This window comes from Oxyura jamaicensis, chromosome 2 (assembly GCF_011077185.1).
Source record: "Oxyura jamaicensis isolate SHBP4307 breed ruddy duck chromosome 2, BPBGC_Ojam_1.0, whole genome shotgun sequence".
Classification (NCBI taxonomy): domain Eukaryota; kingdom Metazoa; phylum Chordata; class Aves; order Anseriformes; family Anatidae; genus Oxyura; species Oxyura jamaicensis.
In genome coordinates, this window is record NC_048894.1 from 51880232 (window position 1) to 51906090 (window position 25859).

At 38.6% G+C, this 25859-nt stretch overlaps 1 protein-coding gene across 7 annotated transcripts in view; it reads left to right on the forward strand.

Annotated features, from left to right (window-relative positions):
* KIF13A (kinesin family member 13A) overlaps nt 1-25859 on the forward strand; it is a 125951-nt gene that overhangs the window by 52513 nt on the left and 47579 nt on the right. For all 7 annotated transcript variants that reach the window (XM_035316825.1, XM_035316820.1, XM_035316821.1 and 4 more), the window contains exons 4-9: nt 5789-5849; nt 16874-16966; nt 17530-17710; nt 18734-18821; nt 20101-20235; nt 21114-21226. In XM_035316825.1, coding sequence (XP_035172716.1) covers nt 5789-5849; nt 16874-16966; nt 17530-17710; nt 18734-18821; nt 20101-20235; nt 21114-21226 — 671 coding nt within the window. The remainder of the gene's footprint in view (nt 1-5788; nt 5850-16873; nt 16967-17529; nt 17711-18733; nt 18822-20100; nt 20236-21113; nt 21227-25859) is intronic.

Genomic DNA, 25859 nt, shown 5'->3' on the forward strand with positions numbered 1-25859 from the left:
GTTACGTTTATGAATTAAAATTCTTGTAATGAATATGCAGTGAGTACATACTCCAATTCATATACTTAGTTTTACTCTGAACTCTCAATTGTGAAAGATCTGTACTCTATTACTCGTAGCTCTGTCTGTTACTTGACTGTTTCCATAGCCATAAAATAAAACTCAAGCTTTTTCCCAACTGTAGCACTGCTTAGACTGAAAATACTGTGCAATGTCAAACACTGTAATAATGGAGCTGGAAAAGAAAACAACACAACTCTTGATCTCTTAGCTCCACTCACAGTTTCTAGTGTAGAGGCTATTGCCCTGGCATGGCAGGTTCTTTGCAGGTTCCTTTTATCTAGCTGTTTCTTTTAGATGCTAGAATGAAGTATGAGTTACACAATCTTGCAAAACCAGGATGATACTAAGGCTTGTTTCTTAGTTCCCTGCGTAACTTGAAAACGCAGAATAATTTTGGGTCTAGCTGTTAGACTTCGTAAATAATTGTGTGAACTTATGTCTGCTTGTGGTTGAACACCAACCAGTGCATTAACTGGTAGGTAGGTGTATCCTGTCTTTCATGGTTTTCCCATTTTGCTTACCTATTTAAAATACTTCAAGCTTCCTGGTACAGTGGCTATGGAATCGACATCAGAGTAGTAGTAAATTAGAAATACTAGCCCATAGAGTCATAGAGATATTCTTTAAATGCTGAGAAGAATAACTGAAGGTTCATGTAATCTTAGTGGAGATACAGGTAGCAATTTTAAATGTTGAGTTTCAAATAAAAGACACTTGGCTTTTTGCGTTAAACTCTTGGCTTGTGATGTTAGAACAGCCAAATGGAATGTATTTTCCAAAAACATTTAAAACTAATTCACAGGGGATGCCTGTAGTTTAAAATTCTGTTTCTGTGTTACAGGTCTCTCTTTGATCAAATATGTTATGATAATTGTTTTGAAATAACTTGGTAAGGATTTTGACTTTTGCTTATGAGTGTTCTCCCCAAAATTAAAAAGGCATTTTCAGTGCCCAGCAATGCCTAATTTGAGTATCAGCCATCGAGTCTGATATCTTTGGTGTTCATATTGACAGCGGTTTTCTTACCTTCTTCAGAGAAATGGGTCTTAAGAAGTAAAAAATTAAGGAGTATGCAGAGTAATCATTTTTTTCTTATAGCAAAAGAATTACTACCCACTATATTTGTTTTGAAGGAAGAATAATCAGTGAAGATGGGAGGAGGAAGGGAGCATCTTCTTAGATGAGACTAACAGGATATTTTATTCTTTGTCCTAGCATAGGTTCTGTATACTGACCCCAGATGAGTTTGTGTACTGTTCTTAGGATTGCATGTCCTGCAGCTTCCTGCACTGGAGGACAGGAAAATAGAAGCTGGCATCTTTATTTAATTAGAAAAAAAAAAAAAAAGAAAAAAAGAAAAAAAAAAAAAGATTAAATAGGTCTCGCTACTCAGTTAGGGCTCTGCCCTACAGGCATTTCCCATAAAATGCTTTAGTTACGTATGTGCTGAAGAGCCGTGCTGGTTAGGAAGTTGCTCTTATAAGTCTTATTTCTTACTCTCCTATTCCTTGCATTTGGAATCTGTTTTTCCAAGGGTCTGAGTTGTCCTGTAAATAGTTCTGGTTGGGTACTTCCTTGAATTGCTTGCAGTGTTCAAAGTTTCTGTTCTGTCATTACTGATCCAAGTAATTTTTCAATTTTTGCCCACCTGTTTTAATGGAGAAGAGAGTTTTTTTCTGCAGTTGCTATACATGTTACATAGGTGTTGCATGCCCCAGCAGCTTCCATTTTTTTGCCTGACTTTTGTTTTTTTAAAGTAATCTTGTTACTTTATTCTCTTAGAAGGAATTGACAATTTTCCAGAAAGGATTTTATAAATAGACCAAGTCTTTGCCTGGACTTTTTATGTGCAATGGGAAAACATACTAAAATCCTGTATTTACATTTGTTTTATTTTGAGACAGATTTTTTGTCTTCCTCTTTCTTAACCATTTTGGAACTTCTTAGGATCAGTTTGACCATTTTTTGTACCCTTTTAAAGGAATCCAGATAATTGCTTTTCTACGAGAAGTGGCTGTAAGGACATATTTTAGTTTAAGTCTCTTTACAAGATCAGTGTTTATGTTATTATGAGTCATTGAATAATCATGATTTGCTGCCTTGACTGAGGGGAGAATGTGTAGGACAATAGATTAAATCGGCCTACGGTAGTTCTGTATTGACCCTTCATGTCATTACACATGAGCGTGTGTAGCTGAGTAACCTCTCTGAACTGGGTTGTGGGATCTACTGCAGATAATAGGTTGTTTCAAGGGGGAAGAATAGGCACGTCACATTTGGATCCCTACAATTAGGTTTTCATTTGCAATTTATCTGCTTGCAGTTTGATCATAGAGAGATTAGGTATTGTTACCCAGTCCCACGAGGAAAATTTCCACTGCAGAAGAGGAACAGGAGAAGAGAGACACAGTTTCTTGGGCCGTGAAAGTAACAAAACAGGTTAGAACATTCTTGTTGATGACTGGGGAGTTCTTTATGCTTAGATATGAAGCAAGATGAACAAATGCACAGAAGTCATTTGAAATGCACCCTATTTATGTGAAGTCTGAAGATAAGGGAAAGTAAATGATGCATTTTGTTCACAGTCCAGTAGCAAAACTACATCTTTACTAACAGCAGGGAACATCCTGACTCATGAAGTTGTCTCTGTCTATTTATATTGCAGTAAATGACTCAGTCCTCCCTGTTAGATTATTGTTTTGGGGTGGGGTTTTTTGTTTTTTGTTTTTCCTCTTTAGAAGGAAATTCCAGAACTCATTTCACTCTTGTGGACTACGCATTGTCTCACTGTCAAGTCTTCTCTTAGACCTTGCATTTGGTGTATGGAGCATATAATTAGGAGAAGGGGAGGGGGCACAGTTGCTGTGCTTACCTGAAATTTTACCCTGGTATTTCACCCTGATATATTATCCTGAAATACTTGCAGCAACAGACATTTCAAGAAGAGTTTGGTTACAGTATATCCGCAGGTCAGATTGTACAGTAATTCTGCAACAGCAGGGAATCCAAAAGGTTCTGCATTCCTGAAAGCCAAAAGGAAATGATCCATAACCATCTTCCACACTTCAGGGTTTGTTTCAGGATACTTTGCATTTCTGCTAATAATTTCATGGGAAATCGGGGCCCAAGCAAAGTTTTAATAGAGAAGTGGTTCCTTCCCGCCCCACTTGGGAACCCAAAAGAACACACACACACAAACAGATTTTCTATCTTTAGCTCATCCACAGTCATTTTACCATGGTAAAATGTGGCAAATACACTGCAGCTTATGGTGTGCTTGGGCATCTTTTGTGCATCTTGTGTTGATGTCTGCTAAATGGTCACCTCACCAGGTTCTGCATATTGAGTTCCTTTTGGTGCTGGTTTGTTACAGTTGGCACAAACTTCAGTCAGCCTTAGCTTATTGGTCACTGGCTGTGTCTTCAAGCCTAGAGTAAGGGAGACATCTTCCAGCCATGAAGACCTACTGTTATGAAAACCTCCTTGTCACAAATGGGGGAAAATTTCTTGATTTTTTTCTTCTCTCTGCATAAAGATCTGTTTAACAGAAAATATCTTTTTCCTCAGTAAAATTCTCTAGATCTTTGACAGGTTTATCCAGAATAAAACTTCACATTTCAGTGATTTGAGCACGTTCAGTTCAATTTTAACTCCTTTTGTATTTAGTCTTATTTCTCATAATATTAATTACAAAAGTTGTACTTGAAGAAACATGAAGTATTTTGTTTGTTTGTTTTTATACACCAGGACAGCAACATTTAACATATTTTTTTGCAGACTAGCTCTTTGATGTAGGCTAGACCTAAAGTTTGATGCAGTCCTGGAGTGGAAGCGCATCCCTATTTCTAAATAGTGTTACTGCTCTTTTTTTCTTTCTTTTTATAGGACCCAACTAAGCATCCAAAAAAAGATGGATGAAATTGTCATGATTTGTTCATACAAACATACCTATTTTAAGAGATGGAGTGCACAGACTGAGTGCACTGGTTTCTTTGTGCTTGTTCATGCTGTGACAACAGAGCTTAATATGTCAGTCTGCAGGCAACAAAGATTGCCTTGTCTCCTGAAGTTCCTGGAAGAGCGAGTTAATTTCTAGACTAGGATAAACCAGATACTTCCCTTTGCTTTTAAAACAGCAAATGGGAGAACATGTGTGTTCTGGGTCTGGCTGGGATGGAGTTAACTGCCTTCACAGCAGCCCGTATGGTGCAGTGGTTTAGATGTGTGACTCAGTGTTGATAGTACACCAGTGTTTTGGCTATTGCCGAGCGGTGCTTGCACAGCTCCCAGGTTTTCCCTGTTTCTTCCTCTGCCCACAGCGAGGAGGCTGGGGTGGACAAGAAGCTGGGAGGGGCACAGCCAGGACAGCTGATCCTGGGTCACCAAAGGGCTATCCCATACTATATGGCATTCATGCTCAGCAATAAAAATGGATCAGGGAGTGGTCTGCCAACATAGCTGTTGCTTGAAGACCGTCTGGGTATCAGTCCTCTTGTGGGAGGTGCTGAGAGATTGCCTTTTCATTGCTTGTTGTGTTTTGTCTTTCCTTCACTTATTCAACAGGCTATCCTGACACATGAGCTTTCACACTTGTTCACTTTTTCTCCTCTGTCCTGCAGAAGGGAGGGGAGTGAGCATGGGGCTGTGTGGGGCTCAGCTGCTGGCTGGCATCAACCCACCACATGTTTCACAGTTAGCTTTCAGGCTGTTCAGCTGCTACAGCTAGTGACATAATGGAGTAACAGCCATTCTGTATCGACAAGCACTGGAGCAGAACACGTTTTACCTTTCTGCTGTAGGCATGCTTTCCTCACATGCTATCACAATTGTGGAGTTCTTTACTACAGGCACGTAGAAGCAGCATGCTGTTTACAGGTCCACAGGCTTGCTGCTGTGCTGCTACCAGTTTTCTCAAGTAACATTCTTTTTCTTTCCCTTCATATCTGGTTCTTCAGTGCTGTGTTTTTTCCCAGCTGAAACCAACAGCTGTCCTTGAGCCTAATAACTCAGGTTTGCATTATATTTTGTTCTTTATCTCCCCATTTGGTGTCCTCTGCATTCAGGTCAGGTGGTGCAATCCTTTTTTACACAGCCTGAATGTGAACAATTAGTTGTTGAAAGCATGTGGCAACAGCGTTGTCTTTCTGTCTTCTTGTCCCCATCTTTGCGCACAACAACTGGGAGCAGCAGTTACAGAGTTTGACTTTGGAGCTCAGTGCTGGAATTAAATTATTATTATTAGTAGTAGTAGAGAAATAGCCTGGCCATGTGTAAGAGCCTCACACAGTATTTACTCAGGATCTGGTGTAGAGTCCGAAGAGGATTTTAGTAATGAAAATTTAAATGGAGATAATTGTTATGTACTTTCACATAGGGACTCTAGTAAACCTGTCTCTCTTCCTTCTTTTCCATGTCGTAGGTTGGATTTGTGAACAGTAGGAAAACATTTAAAACTGACTCACATACACTTTCTAAAACTGTTTCATGCTTTGGTGCTATTATAATACTTTTTTAAGCAGTGTGGATAATACAGGTAGAAAAAGTATAACTGCAACTCTTAAGATTTCCAGAAAGTATTCCTGCTGGTGAAGTCTTCTACAATTCTGATTCAGGATCAACAGAAACAATAGAGCTTGTCTGCAATTAAGCAGTTGTAGATTTATACTGCTTTGAGAGATGTCTTGTAGCCTGAATTTTTCATTTGTCTTTTTATGTGCTTCTACAGGTGTTTGCCTTTGATCACTGCTTCTGGTCCATGGATGAATCAAACACCACAAAATACGCAGGTAAACTATTCTCTATACATTCAACAGTGTGAATAATTTGAGAACATATGAGAGCCTGATCTTTTGCCCTCTGGCTTTTTTTTTTTTTTTTAATGTTTTGTGCTGTGATGCTTGAGTGACATCTTTGCAAAAACACACCTTCCATTTTTACAGGGGTTTAGTCATGTGCATGCAAGCTCCCTGGTTAATAAAGAATGCAAGCTTTAAGGTGCCCAGTACACTGCTTGGGAGGGATGCTTTTCTTCACTTATAAGCTCTAGTGTTCTTTTCTTCATCCCCTGCAAGAGCCTCTTGTGAGAATTCAGCTCTGTATCAGAAATTAATCACTAGCTAAAGCTAGTGATGAAAGTATGTGTTCTCCGTGCTCTCTATTCCTGGGCATGTATGTTCTCCTCAGACGGTGTGATTATGTCAGGTCTTTCCAGATATTCATATTCTGATTGTTCAGATCCCTGATGTTTCTGAGTGATCACCCTTGTGATACCTTCCTCCCAAAAGCTGGATATTCCAGAGCAGATTATCATCCCAGTGGTTAATTTTCTCATAGCTGGATTAGTGTATTAACATTAATATTTTATAATATAATTTATTCTGATAGTTACAGCCTTGAACACTGGGATTTCATGGTTGTGGTTCAAAGAAGAAAAAATAGTACTCGGTGAAGATACTCATATTATGAAATTTAGTGATCTAAATGAAGTTTTGAAGGTTGATAGGGTCAATTAGCTCAAAGCTTGAGATCAGTGGTCTAATAAATTAATTGTCACATACCTGTGTTTTAGAATGTATCTCTGACCGCTGTAGCCCTTGGTGTCAAATCCTGAACCTCAGGAGATGCACTTGAGCATAGATTATATTGTATTCCTTGCTTGCCTGAGCAACATAGGTTTCCTGAAGAAAACGGTTCTGTTTTGGTTTGTCTCATGTTTGCACTCAACAGATGCACTGTGCAGTGCTCATAGTTCAGACTGTGAGATTCTTGGAGCATGCAACAGCTCTTTTTGTGTGTGCATGCCTTGATTTCCTTTTAAAGGAAGGAGGTAATGATACACACCCAGATCTTGGCTCGATGCGCCTCAAGTGTGCAGATGGGAGCTGTACCTATTGGGTGCATCGCAGTGCTAACCTGCTTTTAGAGAATTGAGACCAGAGGAACACCTATAACCAGTTAAACTTGTTTCTGTTGGGGTTTAAGCCATCTCCAGGTGAATTCAATGGGATTCCAGGTGAACCTCTTTTTAATTTGAATCAAAACTGGATTTCTCTAACCTCTTTCAGAAGATGCCATTGAATTCATCTGGACTGAGAACTGAAGCTTTATTATCTATATGCACATGAACACCTTGTTGGACAGGAGCCTAGAATGCTGCTCCTTCTCTTGTATTTTCTCACTGTCCACAAAGTTCTGTGGTTTCACCCATTCAGATAATGTTCCTGTCCAAAAAAGAAAACAATTTTCCTTGTTTATTTCAGAAATACGATAAGAATGTGAACTTCGAGACTTGCATATAAAAAAACAATGTTTTCACTGTGTTTTTGTATGGTCTTGAAACTGTCCTGTGACTTCCAGCCCTCACGTTCAAATTCATAATGAATTTGGCAGAATATCAAAAGTAAAAGCAAAAAATACTGTTTCAGTCCTGTTAGTGGGTTGTTGGCTTATTCACTTGTTCTTACATGAATGGATACTATCCAGTACTACAGTAGTGCTTCTTGTTCTAGAGCCAACAAACCAAGTGCCAGAGTGTTACGATTTCAGCTTTTATATGTCTGTAGTATTTAAGTCTCTTAAGTCTCTTTTACACTTCAGCCTAAATTACTGTACTGAAGAAATACAACTGATTTTGGTCAGGGTTTTTTATAATTCCTCTGGCTGTGCTCATGGAACAAAGCCCCATTGTTCTAGGCACCTCAAATATACATGCTAGGTCCAGATACTGTACCAGAGACTGCTACAGAGGTAACAAGTTCAGGACTGCCAGACAACTGGCAACCCAGCTTTTTCAGACAAACTGTAATTTCTTGGTTGGGCACTGGACTACAGAAGGGGTGATGATCTGGAAGCTAAGGAGATGCATGGGATACTTCCTGCCTGGCTTAGTTCTGTGTGGATGAATGAGTTGACTGTCATCGGCAAGAGCAGTGATTAGTTGCACAATTGACAAGAAACATGTCTAAAGCTCAAAATAGCTAAGTCTGGAGTGCTTGTAAATGTGTGTAGTGTATGAGCTTGAAGCTTAAGTGAAATTCTTGAGATAAAAAGGTATGTGAGTCAAATTTTGTGTCCACACAAATCCAGTGGAAGATGTGACAGTGAAAGGTTTAACAAGAGATTCTCAAGTACGAATCATCACTTCATGTGCAAAACCAAGGCATATTTGTTTTGCATAATGTTGAACAGATATTGTTATGTATATTATTATATACATTATATATTGTTATGTATATTATTCTACAAGAAATACTTGGTTGATTGACACGTGAGATACCAAAGCCCCCACCCAGAGTGGTGTGCGCCACAGACAACGTATGTCTGAATTCTGTGTTGACATGTAGATACCTTTTTTTTTTTTTCTGTCAACAACAACAAAACTTGTACTTTCCTGAAAATGCACATTTCTTACAGGATCCTTAAAGCTATCACACATAAGTATGGGCTGTTTTTGTTTTTCACACTGTAGATTGATCTACATTATTAACAGCACTTACTATTATTGTTTGCACACGAGAAAGATTCTTATTTGGGTAAAGTTAACACTGTGGGCAGTTGGTAATATTTCTCAGGCTCTGGGAGAACAGGACTGACCCTGAGATGGGATCAGTCATCTTTTTCTTTTACCCTAAACTCCATTTGAGATATGTGCATCTTTTTGTCTGGAGCTCAGGCTTATCTTGTTGTATTAACTTTCTTTGGGAAACCATGTTCAGGAAGCATAAGGGATCTTACTCAAGTTTGAAACTTCTATTTCCAGCATTTAAAGATATGGGCGTTGTTGCTGTGAAAACCTGAGGTCACGTATTTAGGTCCTAACTTGTATTCCAATAATACTACGTGGACAAAGTAATAAACTGTCTTTTTTTTTCCTTCTTTTTAATGGTCACAGTTGTGGTTGTTAGTAGCTATGGTGGTTTTATCCTGATGGGCAGCTGAACTCCACCACAACCACTCTCAGTTCCCCTCCTCAAAGGAAAAGGGAGTGAAAATACAGTGTAAAGGGCTCAAGGGTTGAGATAAGGACAGGGAGGTTACTCACCAATTATCATCATGAACAGAACAGACTCAGCATAGGGAGATTCATGTAATTTGTTGCTTATTACTAACAAACTGGAGAAGTGAGAAACAAAGAAAGCAAACTAAGAACACCTTTCCCCCATCCTTCCACTTAGAACACCTCTTCCACCTCCTCCCCCCAAGTGGCGCAGTGGACTGGGGGCTGTGGTCAGTCCCTGACACTTTGTCCTCTGCCACTCCCTCACGGTCCCTCTCTGCCCCTGCTCCCCGTGGGGTCCCTCCCAGGGGATGCCGTCCTTCCCGACCTGAGCCTGCGGGGGCTGCCCACAGGCAGCAGCTCTTCAAGCACTGCTCCCACACGGCTCCGTACCACGGGGTCCATCTCCCAGGAGCAAACTGCTCCAGCACGGGTCCCCCATAGACAGCAGCTCCCCCCAGACCCCCTGCTCCTGCGTGGGCTCCTCTCCATGGGCTGCAGCTCCGGCCTGGGGCCTGCTCCTGTGGGGGCTCTCCATGGGCCGCAGCCTCCTCCAGGCCACATCCACCTGCTCCAGCGGGGGCTCCTCCATGGGCTGCAGCGTGGAGATCTGCTCCGTGTGGGACCCATGGGCTGCAGGGGGACAGCCTGCTCCACCAGGGGCCTCTCCACAGGCCGCAGGGGAACTGCTGCTGGGTGCCTGGAGCACCTCCTGCCCTTCTGCTGCAAGATTTCAGATAGCACAAGAGACAGAGTTTCTGTAACAGCTTGATATTCCAGCTTGGATATTGTTCGATGCAGAACCCCATTCACCTTTCATTAAGTGTTTTTGTTTGTTTGTTTGTTTGGCTGCAGCTTTTGTCTGGATCTTTCTTTTCTCAGTGACATTCTCTTATGACTGCCCTCTGACTTTTCTTTAACACTGAAAATGAAGCGTTTGTAATCTACACTGAAGTGTGGTTGTTGCTATTTATTTTTTAACCCAACCAAATAGCAAGCAGCAGAAAGATTACTGTCGATACTGATAATGTGTGCTTCTGAGCAATTTGTGGCTGCACGGTTCCAAGCAAGGAACAGTTACAGAACTGGGCTTTTGCTGATAGCTATATGCTACTTACTGGGCTTTTTTTTTTTTTTTTTTTTTTTTTTTGACAATTTAATTCTGAAGGGAGTAGTTGGGAGTTTGGTGAGTGTGTGAAGCTCTTACCTGAAAGTTAAAAAACAAAAATGAGTCAATAAAGTAGATTATAAGGAGGAAGGGGAATTTGGTTTAGTACAGAATGATTTTGACTTGATCTGGAAAAAAGATGACCTTTGCCTTACAGGCTCTATGAAAGGTGTTTTGAGAATAAGGAAGATAGCTTCTTATGACCATTTGTTTCTTGACTTGAATGGGCCAAGAGTCAGTTCATGGGTAAGAACACACCTGCTTGCCTTGAAAAGGTCATAGAAACAAATAACAGCAAGACATTTTGGTGAAGGGAAGGACATTGAGAAAATCTCAGAGATGAGAACAAAGAATTCTTTTTACAAGCCTAGACAACAGTGAGAGCCTATTGATGTCTGCAATGAAGTGGATTTTTGAAAAGAAGGAAAGAAATCCTTCAGCTTGGGAAAGATTCAAGAGATGGTGTAAATAACTACAGTAGCACTTAGACAGGTCCATTCCAAGGACCCCACTCCCTATCAACTTGTCCATAAACTTTTCTTAAACTTCATAATCTGCATCATATTTGGCCTGAAATCTCAGGTGTGTGTTTCTGCAGGCTGCATTGTCCTGAGAGGCTAAACACCTGACTTCAGGCTAAGCTTTAAGTTTATTTGAAATACATATGCTGATTACTGCTCTTCCAGCAGCTGTTTTAAAAGGAGACAAACCACACAATTGGCTTAAAGAATTATAGTCTCCTGCTCTCATGAGTGATTGTTAGTTGTGGATTTTGAGCAGACAGGAATGTCTGTCTGTCTGCACTTCTGGCTTACCCATTTAAGCTGTTAAGTAGGAGAATATACTTGAAATCTACCCCTTTCTTACCATTCCCTTGACTTTTTTTGGAGGAGGCTGCATGTAGGCCTTGATTTTGGGTCACACAGCTGACATCTGACTAGTACATTTTTGGGAAACCTAGTTACATGGTACAGGTTTAGCGTGTTGGGTCAGGCAATTAAAAAAATGTAGACATTGTGACACTTAATTGGAAACACTTGAGACCCTTTTCTGAACCCAGGGCTTTGAAGACTAAAGACTGCAGTGCTTTGTCAATATTATAGTTAGGCTGCAGGAGTTAGAATGTACCAGCTGTTGTGCTTTTATGTTCTTGTCACGATGAACCATAGTCATCGTTCTTCCAATATTAGATATTTTAAAAACTATTATCTAGCAGAGCTTTTAATAATTCTAGTTTCTGCAAATAAAGTTTTATTTTAACTACTGTATCATGGAACTAATTGCAATTGCATATTAAAATGTTCCAAACTGAGTTTAAGCTATAGAGAGGCATGGACCAGGTTGAATTTTCAGTGTTGTACATAACAAGTTGTTATTTGGTTCCAGTTATTTTCCCCATACATGTGAGTCGAGAGGTTCAGGAACAGCAGTGAGGTGTCCTAACACAGCAGTCAGAACCTGGCTGAATGAATCTATGCTAACTTGAGGAGAGGCCCAAGACAGATGTCGAGTTCAGACTGGCAAGCTGCTGAGAACAGGAAATACTGGACATCTAAAAACCAGACACTGAAACTAAGTTTTATTTCAGTACATCTTGATTGTAAGTTAGTCAGTAAAACAGTGTCTCTTAGCAAAGGCTATAAATATTAATGGCCTTTTTTTTAAAGGATATTTTGTTGTTTTCTTCTCTTTCCTCTCCTCTGTCAGGTTAAAAGTCACCATTCTGATGATCTGAGAATCACTGAACCATAGAATCATTCAGGTTGGAAAAGACTTCCAACATCATCTAGCCGCACCTTTAACCTAGTAACGACACGTCCACTGCTAAACCATGCTACCAAGTTCTACATCTACATGTTTCTTGAAGATTTCCAAGGATGCTGATTCAGCCACTCCCCGGGCAGTCTGTTCCAATGCCAAAAAACCCTTTCTGTAAAGAATTTTCTCCTAATATCCAACCTAAGCCTCCCCTGGCACAACTTGAGGCCATTTCCATTTTATGCATACATGAGAGTGTGTGCATTTAATTTGTAAAAGTGGTTGTCTTCATCTTACAGATTGTGAGAACATGTTCTAGGGTTCTTCTGCAATGTGTAGGCTTCCTTAGGAAAGTTGTAAACTTGGATCTCCCATTCAGGGCTTCAGGAAACTGGATGAGTAGATTGATTTGGAGGAAGAAAAGGGGGAAGAGCATAGAGATACAAGAGAGAAAATACTTAAATATCTCGTTCTGAAAATGATGTACTGTTGTAGTATTCTTGCACATCAGAGTGTTGATTTGCCTTTTTATTTTCAGGGTCTTTTTATCCTACATATTTTCCTAATGTAATTTTTCTAATAGTTCATTCTAATTCAGAGATTCCAGCTAAGAGATTTTCACACAGCTCTGTGATTAGATAGTGTCAGGGTTTTAGTTTAGAGTTATTAGTGATTTAATATCCACTATTAACATGTACACTGCCATATGATGCCGTTTTCACTTTGTTTTGTAATGCCATTGAAATACTCATCCATTTCAATAGGTAGAGAAGATGTGAAAAAGTTTTGTAGCTTCAGTGTGATATTTGAATGGCCATGGTGCATAGTAATAGTAGGCACATGGCACTGGAAAGTCCCAAGAACTGAGTATGTTAAAATGTAGTTCTCAGAAGAAGATGAGTTTCCTTTAGACCTCAGGTAGGTCGAAGATACCATCTAGGCTGTTGAAATCTCCCAAAGCTTTAGTATGGTCAGTGCTAAGAAAGGAATGTTGGTTGTCTTGGGTTTGGGGTCTGTAGGACAATGGCAGTGTATGACAGAGTACTGCGTGTACGAAAAGGCTCAGTCCTGAGAGCTAATGAAAAAATTCTTGAGTGAGTCTCCTGCTGGAAGGGGGCTTCCATGAGACTGAGAGTTACTTCTTTGATCTTTCTTAGATTTTGTTCTACTGTTGACATGAGGCTTGTAGTTGCACTTGTTGATATACACAGATGATGTCTTGAAGCTATGAAGACAGTTACAGCTGTCCGGTGAAAGGGAAGAAGGCTTCCATATTGTCTTGACGTTGCTTTCCAGTACATCCACCAGTGTTTATCAGGTTTTGATTAGTGAGGCATACCTATAAGGGTGTTGATAGCATTTCCCACCTTGCAGTGTTGGCAGTGCTGCCAAATGTGCTGTAACTGGAGTTATAGAGCATACGGTGACATGGTCTGAATATTTTCTTACTGCGTGATTTCAGTTCAACAGTCTTGCTCTTGAAATTAAAGGAAGCATTTGCTCTTGAAGCAAGATTATTTAGGCTCTGGTCTGTAAGCAGAGCTCACCAGGCTGTGCTTCCCCGTCCTCTAAGGAAAGGGCAGACATGAGATCCTGTCCTGTGAGAACTGGCAGTTCATACACCCACCCCAGGCTTCCATAGAGTCTTGGCTGTGCTTTCCCCAGCCTAGTGGCATGTGTATCAGACACCTACGACTTGCCCGTGTTTTGGATGGAAGATGGGAGAGGAGACAAGTTTCAACATCTGGCCTCAGTTGCCTCCATAAGACTTTATGTGATCTTATCTGGCTGGAAGGTTGGGCATCCCTGTCTAAAAGACAATAGAAGTTGGTATAAGGGAAATCTGGTAACTAAATAGCAGAGGTGAACAAAATGATATTTTTCTGTATTGACAAAATTAAATTAGAATTGAGTTAAAACCCCGGCTCTCTTTTTTAAGCACTAGGTATCTGTGGAACAAAAGTTCTGTAAATTAGCAAAAGTATTAATTGCTCTAGTGTAAGAATATTTAGAAAAACCACAGTCAGTAGTGTAGACAACAGAACTGCATTATTTCTTTAACCTTAAGTGCATATAGACATAATTCTGTATAATACAAATTTTGTAATTAAGAGGTGATGTTTCATGATGAAAATGTCTCCACATCTCATGGATGAGATTCTCTTGCCCTCGACAGGACACTGCATTAGCAGAAGAATAAAATACCTATAATACCTGTAATTTAAGTTTAAATTCTTATTTTCTGTGAGTTCATTTAGAGCCAAATTTTATTTTATCCCATGGTAGTTTGACAGGTTACTCTAAACATCGCTCACGAACGGCCTGTTTGTGTTGCTGAGCTCATAAAAATCTTTTCTGAAAAAAAAGAATCCAGCTTTATCTATGTTATTTAAACTGCCTTCTTCTTGTGTTACTTAGCAGTAGAAGATTCTGTAGGTCATCTCATGGTTAATTATGACCATGCACAGTTTTGTAACATTTCAGTATCTTTTTTTCTTGGGAAACATGGAGGAGGTTGTGTCTTATTGCTGGTCAACAGTGGGCAATAAATGTTTTTTCTTCTTCTTCTGACCAGTGGTTTCATTCTACACTAACAAACATTGCAGAATATATGATTTTTGTTCTTTTGTAGAATAGTGTTTGAATAGGAAACACTCATAAAAGGATCAGTGTCCCATCTTTTCAACATACTGAAGTGTCCTCATCTCTTTTACGCATTCGTCTATAAAATTGAAAAACTTCTTCCTCTAAGTAATTGTTATGAAGGAAAAACAAGCCTTGTTTTAAAACTCCAGTCCTTTTTGGTTGGATCATGTCATCAAATTTGTTGTGAATTTAAGTTAGACATTAGAGATGTGGTGAGATAGAAAACAGACATTAGCCATCAGACTTTGCTAGGCAGAAAGGAAAAACATAAAAAAAAATAATAATAATTAGGAAAAAAGTTTGATTGGAATTGTGAAATACCAAACAAAGTGTTTTCAAAGTAAACTGGTGCCACTGCTTGACAGGACTGGTGCTTAGGGACATGGTTTAGTGGGTGACATTGGTAGTAGGGTGATGGTTGGGTCAGGTGATCTTGGAGGTCTTTTCCAACCTTAATGGTTCTATGATAAGTGCTTTTATTCTCAATAATTTTACTCAACATCAATCTTTACTCAATTTTGCATTCTTGCTCAGCAAGATAGTAAGTGGCTCCTTGCCTCTTTGATTTCCTAACTTCAAAACATGCCCTCGGGAGTTGGTTGGAAGGCATATTTTTGTGTATTGTACCCTCTTATTATACATTTCCACTGACACATTTTTTTCATTCATTCTTCAGTAGTTTGTTAATGTTCTCTACACTGTTGTTGAACAGTGCTCTGTCAACGTATATATTATAAAATGACCGAATGGTCATAAGTTGAATGGGAAGTGAATGAATGTGCAAGGAAGGAAATGCAATTATTCCAGAGTACAGCAGGTTCTCCTCTATTTTGAAATCCTGTGTTCAGTGTTTCTGAAGTTACTCTGGACAGTGTTAATCCAAGGAGCAGTAGGAAGCCTTTGGAATTTTAGAAATCCAATTGGCAAGATATACATGGACCATTTTTGTGGTATTGTTGTCCTAGTTTTTCCCTTTACAGCAAAAGAGAAATTAGGTTAGAAGTAATAGAGACTTCTTAATCTTATTTGCATTAGTGTAAACCATTCTACAAACAGTCATACCACAGGTTGCTCTGCAGGCGTTCTGTGGCCTACCGATTACTCAAGGATCATAGAGAATAAATATTCTCAAGCAACATGTAAATGTGCAGCTAGATATTTTTTTGATGCAACAAGGTTCTGTTTTGAGAGCTATAGAAGTCGTTATTGCATCCAACGTACAATTTCTTGTAACTGATAAACAGACAACTGCTAAAACTAAATTAACTGAGAAGTGTGGCTGTTCACCAGTGTTCAGAAAGTCACCAGGTAGTGCATGTAAGTTTAAAACCAAACACCAGAATATATATATATAAATGCTGTCCTTACTTCAATTCTGCTTTGTTTGTGTGTACATACAGATGGTCCAGTTCTCAGATTGGAATTCAAACCAAACAACCCATTGACCCTGTTTGTGATGTACAGATTCTGAGCTTTCTTATTAAAAAGCAAAAACAACTACAACAAACCAACTCAAAAGAACAACAACTAAAAACACTACTCCTATCTTCTACATCTAAAAGAAGCACATCTATGATCTAGCTGGCATAGAGAGATGATTTTCAGATTATGAATTCTGCAGCTGATGTTTCAAACTATGGACTTGCCAGTATACGTCCTCAGATAGATTTGCTTAAATCTCTCAAACTTACAATGTGCCTTTCCTGCCTTGATGTCTTCAGAATGCTTCTGTCTGGTTTCCAGCATCCCCTTGATGCAGGGTGAATAACGGTGGTCTATAGTGAAACTTGAGGCCAGTTCCCGAGAGAACAATCAATACTATTTCTAGCATTGCATTTGTTATATGCCTAATATTCTTGTTCACTGATGTATTTGTAGCAATTCTGTTACAGAGCTCTTTGATATAGTTTGTGATTAAAGAATGCATGCTGATTGCAAAATTTACACTTAAATAATACAAAGTCTTGTCATCTATGTTATTTTCTAAGCATTCAACTTACATGATTCCTTTGAAAAAGTGTTCCCTTCACATGAAAATGAGCAGTATATTTAAACACAGAGGTAGCTGTTGCACTAGTTTCAGGCAACAGTTTTGAACTTTATTCATTCAGTTATATATTAAATCATTAGTTCTTTAATCCACGTGATAGTAAAAATAATCTCCAAAACATTTTTTCTTGCTTTCCATAAAGTTTAACCTGTCATTTTGTGTAAAATAAACTTACAAAATAATTATTTTTTAGGTCAGGAAGTGGTGTTCAAGTGCCTTGGAGAAGGAATTCTTGAAAAGGCCTTTCAGGGATATAATGCTTGTATTTTTGCCTATGGACAGACAGGTAAGAGTCACTTGTGCTGAAGAAAGGGAATGCTTCTTGTGCACATGTAGGAAGAGCACAACATAAATATTAAACTAGATAGTATTTAAAAAATATATGTAGAAATATAATGTTTAATGTCAACCATTTTTATCAGGATGCTGTTTTCTGTTTCATTTTAGTGATTTGTATTTGCTTCACTTCTTTGGAGATTAATGTCCCATTTAAATGCACAGCAACTTTAGCCAGTGTCACAACAACTAACCAGTGACAGTATAAAGGCAGTCCTGTAAATATGCTCCTCGCTGCTACCTCCTGGGACTGTTTTGGAAGCCTGAAAGGAGTAGTTCATACCCAAGGCTCATTTGGTTGTGCGTGTGTTAAGAGACTGTTAAGATAATTTCTCTTTTTGTTTACTTGTATCTTGTAGTGCAAAAAGCAAGCATTCTGTCTGGAATAACATGTCGTGTTGTTCTGATATGTACTTCTGGAGAAATAAAAAGAGAATTAAAACGTGCTTCATGAACAACTGAGTAGCTCAGAAACTGCATTCTAAAGCATTTTCTTTTCCTTTCTTCCTTTAGGTTCAGGAAAATCCTTTTCAATGATGGGCAATGCAGAGCAGCTGGGTCTGATCCCACGGCTCTGTTGTGCTTTATTTCAGAGAATCTCTGTGGAAGAAAATGAATCTCATACTTTTAAAGTTGAAGTGTCCTATATGGAAATCTACAATGAGAAAGTCAGAGATCTACTTGACCCAAAAGGGTTAGTAGCTTCACCCTCCCTCACCACCTTCCTTTTCTTTTTTTTTTTTTTTTTTAAACTGAAAAGTGAATATCAGTTCTGGAAGTCCTTGAGAAGGTTTTTCAGAACGTATGTTTAAACAGCTCCTTTAGAAAGGATCAGATAGCAGATAGCAAACATCAGAAAGAAGAGAATATCCATGTAAAGCTTGTATATGTAGTAGTATCCAGTGAGGGCTGATTTAAATATAGCAGCAAAATATATGCAAACAAAGACTATGTGAAGAAGCTTAACACCAGAAAGCAAATGCTGAGGTATTTTTGCAATGATATCCAGATCTTGCTCAATTAAAAAAGTTCATTAATTTTCACACAAAAAAAAACTTATTTACAACTTGGTTTTCCTGGTTTAGAAGTTGGACTTCTGGAATGGGAAGTAGCAACACATCAGAATATACTCGTGGCACTCTTTATTACTTCTGTTTTGTTTGCTCAGAAATACTGTCTGGGCTCTCTGGTGTGAAGATTTCTAGATAAGAGATATCTTGATAGAACTCAAGATAGAGCATTGATATGTGCGTCATTCTTTTATTCTTAAGCATAATTGCATTCGGTAAAGAAGAATGCAAGTTAGTTGAAAGATATATTTTACATGTAATTGGCTTTTTTCATTAAGGTGTGGAAAATGTATAAAGAATTGAATCTTTAGCAAATTGCTGGGGGGGGATTCTTGTTTCCCTTTTTGTCAGTATTCTTTCTGCCAAATAAGGCATTTCAGATTTTGCTCCAACCACAAATACAGGGGTGGGAGGATGCTCTGAAAATAATTTGTGTATACTTATTGAAACCAGTTAGATTGAGTCTTTCTTATTAGTTAAGTTAAATCTTTCTAGACAACATTTTTCTTCTCATTATTAATTGAAAAAGAAAAGAAAATATCATATGAAATGACAAAAATCTTTTACGTAGTAGAAGTGAATTTGTCTTGTAGCTGGAATAAAGTTCACAGTAGTGGATTGTGTATGAAGTCTATTTTATTCCACAGGAGTCGGCAGTCACTTAAGGTTCGAGAGCACAAAGTGTTGGGACCATATGTAGATGGCTTGTCTCAGCTGGCTGTTACAAACTTTGAGGTAAATCTAAACCCATGAAAGGTGTCTAAACAACATATACCTAAGCAGTAGGAGTCTTACCAGAGATAAACAAGTATCCATCCAGAGGTTTAATTTTTTGAGTGTTTACCATCTCTGACAATCACAAAGATCTCCTGAAATGCTTCCACAAGTATTTATTTAATGTAAAAGCATTGGGTTCACGATTATGCAGGTTAAAAATATGGAAGTGGTATCTCTGTATTTTGCAGTTGTCAATTTATATAATACATCATGTTTTCTTGTCACAGGAAATGTGAGGCTTCCAAAATAAGAATACTAAGTCTTCCAGCATGAATTCCTTTAATGTTGTTGCTGTTGAATACAGCCTCTTACTTTATACAAGTGTGTTGGATGAGAATGTACAGCATGGCTTATATAATTAATCATTTAAATCACGACAGCATCGGAGCCCAGTTGAGTTACCAGAATGCATTCAAATAAATCAGTATTGTAGAATCCAATGGACTTCTACAATGGAATTAATTAAAGCAGTGCAGTTGTATAAATTGCATAGCCCTTTTTATGAGGAAGCTGCTTTAGGAAATTTTGTTGTGGTTCTTTTGTTTTAAAACCATTCTTTGTGTAGTATTCTGTGGAAAGCAATTTGCTTTTTATGGGGACTTTTATTTCTCTGAAGCATCTGTGCATATTATATGTGTGCAGATCTGTGCATATATATAACTGCTTTTGCGGTTTTTATGGTAAATTATGCACTTTGAAAGTACATCTTATTTTTTCAAATTCTAGGAAATTTTAATACCTAGTTTGTGACACATGTATCAGACTCCACGTAATCATCTTTGTTTTTACGTGTGTAGACAGGTACAAACTCCAAGTGAGGTAACCCTTTGGTCCAATTCAGTGAGTACAGTGTTAGTACAGTTCAGTAAAGAAAAGCATTTGTGTTTAGTTCTGCAAGTAGATCTAGTTGGCTTGATTACTGGCATTAAACAATATGATTTGCAATGTGGATATTGCCAGCGTATTTCAGCAGCGGATAAGGAGAATGTGCATTGTATATTGTTGCTGGGCTATTAAGTGCAGCACTTAAAATAGAGTTGAGACTTAATGTCATCCTGTGGAATTACATCCCCACTCTGCCATTGCATCTCAAAACATAAAAATAATTTTCTCATTACTTCTACCTTCCCTTCTTCTCACCCACACAAACACACCCTTCCATCTAGATGGGTATTTTATTCAGCAAGCTCAAAACTTTGTTTTATCCTGGCATCATTTTCTACTCTTTTTGCTCTAGGATATTGAGTCACTGATGTCGGAGGGAAACAAATCACGAACAGTTGCTGCAACCAACATGAATGAAGAAAGCAGCCGTTCTCATGCTGTATTCAATATTATAGTGACTCAGACACTTTATGACCTGCATTCTGGTGTATGTATTTCTGACAATGAATTTACAAAGTTGTAGTGAATTCTTCTTCTTTCTTCTGTTCAGCCACTGAATGTTCTCAGTTTGTTTTGAGCAGCAGTCAGTTACAAGGAGCAGCTTCTCCATTGCTATCCAGCTGCATGCTTTTGTAGATGTATGACTGGTATCACTTAATGTGGGCTAACGCTCTAAAGACACACATGGCCTACCATTCTAATGCTGAAGGTGCCTCAAATCTCAAGACTGTTTAACCTGCTTAAGTGCCACTGTGTCTCAGAGTTGATTTGCTCTATGATATTATAGTACCTCTGCATTTGACCTGTAGTGGAGTGAAAAATATGTTTGCTCCCTTGATTTGTTCATCTTTTATGTCAAGACTTAGCATAACTCACCATTTTTTGTTTGGTATGCATATATGATCTGTTTAGCTCTGCTGCTGCCTTTAATGCTGTGGGGTCTGGTAATCAAAGTAACATTGGTGAGAACGTAAGATTGAGAGAACACTGGAAGAGAGAAGGAAGCACACCAGATAAAGCAAAAAGTTGGATCGCTTCAAGATTATATTGCCGCTGTTAAACCTGTCTTAGGTTTAGTTAACCGTTGCTGACGTTAACACGTTTTAATGACCTACAGTGCCAGTGAAGTTATTGACATTACCACATGGCTGATTCACCTTCATCAGTGGTTCAGCCCTTTAGTATAGTGTATGAGTGACTCTTAAAGAAGTGTAAGAACTGTGAGAATTACTTCTGTCATATCTTGAATTTGATAGCTTGACCCACGTTATTATGGACAGCAGTGTAATTATGCTAATATCAGACACATTAGCATTTTGTGCTCACATTTCATAGCTGTTTTTCTCCCCCGTTTGATTTGCGCAGAATTCTGGAGAGAAGGTCAGCAAGGTCAGCTTGGTGGATTTGGCTGGTAGTGAGAGAGTGTCCAAAACAGGAGCTGCAGGAGAACGTCTGAAGGAAGGCAGCAACATAAACAAGTAAGACATTGGCGTACGCAGGTTGCAAACCTGATTTTGTAAGAACAGCCACTGTTTCCTTGGCCTCCTGTCTCGGTGTGCTTGTCACAAGTCAGTTCAAATGATATGCCTAGTCAGAAGCAGTTAATATATCTCTTTCAGTTGCTCTGTACTGAACACCGTATGTTTTGTTACATTGGCATAGGGATCCTGATTCATACTTGACTCAGATGAGAGGTATATGAGTATTATCTGGAAAAAATGACAGCAGCACTCTTTAATTAGGCATATACCTTTTGTGATTCGTTTATACACCCTGTCCCCAGGCTTATGTGTTTGTCTCATCGTATGCTCAAGGAATGCAAAGTTGCCGAGTTGAATGGCTTTGTTCCAACATGTATTAAAATATGTAAGAGTATAATTCACAGTTTAAGAAAACCGGACCAGAATGAAGCTATTTAAGTTTAACATTGCCTTGAGCATTTGTACTCAAGCAATGACAAGTTTCAAGGCACTTTTTTTACTGTAGTTACTGTGTTGTTACCCAAAAGCAAGAATATAGCACACTACCACTACTGTCTTAAACACACTATTTTTTTCCTGAGAAAAAAAAAAAATAAAAAAATAAACAACAAAAAAAAACACAGTTCAACTGTAACATTAAAAGCTACACATTTTGCAACATGTTAAAATTAAAATGGAAAAAGTAATGGTATTTTAATCTAACAATGACAGCAAAAAAGTGTTTGAACTGCATTCATGCTTAAAATGATTTTAAGATACCCTGTTTTAGAGTTTGAACATGTGTGCTCTTTATAGCATAATTTCCAATATATTATGTATTTAATGCATCAAATCAGTAGCCACATTCTTGTAAATCAAAATTATATGGTCCTGTTTGTCTAATGGCAGGTATCAAACCTTTACCTTGCAGGTTGCTAGTTAAATTCAGATCGATTTTACTAGAAATTGTGTTTGTCTTTTGCATAAACAGAGGCAAAATTGAATGTTTCCTGTTAATTCTTGGGGAAAAAAATCAAATGCCAACTTTCCCAACAGCTATTAAGAAACTCCAAATGTAGTTTTAGATGCAGAAAGACTTCTTTTTTAATTGTTATTATTTTTTCTAATTGGATGTTTACTCATTGGTAAGCTTCTAAGGCAGTAATGCAGTAAGGGAAAGTTGTTTTGCCCATGCTGCAGAGGCAACCACCAGATCTCTATAAAAGAGATTTTAAAAAGATAGGTTGACAGCTCTACTTTCTTCCATCAGTTAAGTTCTTATATGGTGTAAATCTGTATTTCCTCAGTCCATTTAAAAAGCATTGTGTGTGTGAAATCTCTTTTGGAACTGGTAGGCAACAGAGAATTCTTAGTGCCGTGTCTTTTATTAGACTTGTGCTGTTACTTGGAACTTTAATGAAGTCTGACTTTTACTGAAGCCTCAAAATTGGTATGTATGTTTTATCAGACTGGTTCTTCACAGAACATTGTGCACGATCTTCTTTTGGGCAATATGTATGATATACCATACCTAATAGGCAAAGGCAAAAATCTTTCATGGAGTAATATAGGACACTTACACCTTATACCTTGCTATGTCTGCTCCTGGTTTTTCATTTTTATTCTTTTATAAAAATGCAGTAACTTGGATTGGTAGCATGCACTGTATTTAATGAGATCAAAACCAGGGCTGCTATAATTACCTGGCAAATAAATTTGCTGCTTGTACTACATTTTGTTGCCTTGAAGAAGAATGGGCAAATAACATACCTGTTTCTGTATTTACAAGTCAGGAAAAATGTGCACTCAGCTGTGCATACCAAAACTACGTAGTGTGACATTCAGCTAGTCTCTGCAAGTTTCTCTGCTGTTTGTTTCTTCATGAAGCCAATTTAAGACCATGGTAGCTGCTGCCCATGGCTTGCCCTACTGCTAACTCTTTCGTATCTTGGGACAGCACGTTGCAGAGGAGAAGTGGTGGATTACTCTCCCGCTTACAGAAGCAGCTGAGAGTTGTGATTTTGTTAATGGCTCTGTAAAGTTGCAATAAAGATAACTTCTCTTTTTTCTTGGAGCTGATATGAAGTTGCCTTGGATCACAAAGGTGGTGCTGGGTGTCTGCTCTTTATTATTGAGGTCCTTGCGGGACTTGCCATAACTCATAAGAAAGCTGGATGTGCTTGTTGCTCCACAGGATGTGTGGTTTCCTGTACTGAGTGTAGAAACACAGGCGCTTAATAGCTTTGCGATGTAGTTGAATAATTTCTGAAGTACAATAGCAGGAGAAAACAGAGTAAGCAAGCTGTACATTGGTGTCTAAGAAAAATAAATTGTGTAAACAGTTTGTAATTGTAACTGATTAGCAAAATCATAGCTGTTGTCATTTAAACTTGAGAATGCCAAAAGAACTCTTTAAAGGGTAGTGGTGGGGTGGGAGGGAATGGTTTGGGACAGGACTGACTCCAAGCTGTTTTTAGGGAGGGTTTTTATATTCACAAGCTTAACTAATAGAAAGGATTCTGTTTGCTGAAGAATTTGGAGGAAAACTTCACAGGAGTAGCTTGAATTGCTGTCATGTAGGGACAGTTCTTCCATGTGGTAAGGAAGCACCACCTGCCCTTGAATGCAGCTGACACAGCAGCATTCACTCCCTTGTTGGGAGCATGCAGGTTTCCAGCCACACAGGAGCAAAGGCAGACTGGTCATGCTTGAGGAAAAGGGTCAGGGAGAACAGAAAGTGTGCAGAAATTACACTTTCCCATGGTCTTGCACCATCTAAGCTCACTGTTTTTTTTCTGAACTGCCTCAGTCTTTTGTGTGCTATTTATTGGCTTAGGCCTTTTGGTTGATTCATTAGGTGTAAGTCGTTTGAGATAGGATCAAAGTAATGACAGATCTCTGATGCATCATCCAGCAGAAAGCAATGCAGCCGCTGAATCCTGTAATTATATGGCGCAGCCATTTCTTTTAGGACCTTCCTTGTAGTCTCTAAGCAGCTTTGTGTTATGAAATCTTGTGTAGCATACTTAAAGCACTCTAGTTTGGTTTTTACTGCAGATGTTAATAGTCTTAATATAAAATCAGTATTTTATTATAACCCAGGAACAGAAATATTATCGCATCGTATAATCCTGTGTCAGTGAACTGTTGCTTATGATTTCCTGTTTATTAAAACAGTGTCTGTAACCAAGAATTGGTGTTGCAACCCTGTTGTGAAGCAGTTGTCAATGGTGGGCCTTTTAGGATCCCTGTTCTTTCCATTCCCTGCCTCTTGGAGTGAAAAAATATTCCCCCTCCACCAGTTTTTTGGCTTTGCTTTTCATATTTTGTGTCATTCAAGAAGGGCAAGAGGAATTAGAGGAAAATAAGCTGGAGTAATTTTTTTTCCCTCTCCTTTATTATTATTATTATTTAATTTTATGTTTCTTGAAGGTGGACTTCACTTGGACTGTGTTGTCAGTGCTTTTCAGTTGCACTGTGGGAGGTTGCTACGGAGCAGCATACAGCGGCATCCTACTGTTTGTTCTTGCATGTTTAGCACGCTGTCTTCCCAATCTGTGCAGAAGAAAAATCAGAGCCAAAAACCAATTCTCCCTCCCCCAAGCCTTACAGGGTTGTTAGGCTTTTGTTTGGGCAACCAAGTAAAATTGACTGTTCTTACTGCTGTGAATTATTCAGACAGACTTTAGAAAGGTATCCTTTAGACAAAGTTTCAAAATAGAGGGGTTGCTTGGAACATTGCATTGGTGAGGCTCTTATCAAGTTTCTTCTCATTTTAATTCTGCTTTCAGCTCTACACTACCTTCTTACCATTTTGTTTCCTTGTGTGTTGCAATGTGAGGTATCTGTGGTGACATATGTAACGGTTCTTGTTACCTTGCCCTCAGATGTCTTCTTTGAAATATTCTTGCAATATTTTTGTCATTTACAAAATGTCACTGCAGAAGCATTGGTAGTTTCAAACAAGGTTGAGGCCCTTTTACAAATACTGTGCAAACACTGTCTAAACACCAACTAAAACAGTGCTCCTACTTTGAAAAAAAAAACAAAAGGATGGAGTGGAACAGTAGAACTAAGGTTTTATTTAACAATCTAATCTCAATGCTAAAGATTTCTTTGGGAGCTATGGCCAATTATCCAGCTACTCTTTATGAGTATGATGGACCAGTATGCTCTTGAGCTTGTGTTGTCAGTTTTACAACCCTTTAGGCATCTGTTTAATGTTCTCAGGCTCCTGAACCAGCTCATTATCTTAAACATACTCACCCCAAGAGCCCCGATGCCGTTTAACATTTACACAGGATTATATAACAATTGGAATATATAATGTGTAAGATGCTTTGCAAAGATTGCTAATAGTTGCACCTGTTGGTAGAAGTGGTATGTGTAACACAGTGAACAAGTTCTTATTTTCTTCACTCTTCTAGAGTGGTTTTGGGGATGTGGTTGTCTCCTAAGCAATTTAGGAGGCTTTTCTCATGCTTGTGTTCATGCAACACTTGTGTAACTGGAAGATTATTTGGTCTATTCCTCTCCTCTCTGCTGCCCATAAAAGACTCAAGCAAAGCACCACCTCTATTATAAGACAACCCCTTTGTCAAGAGAATTCCTTCTCAGTCTCTTCTGATGAGCAGCCTTCTGCTGTCATGTG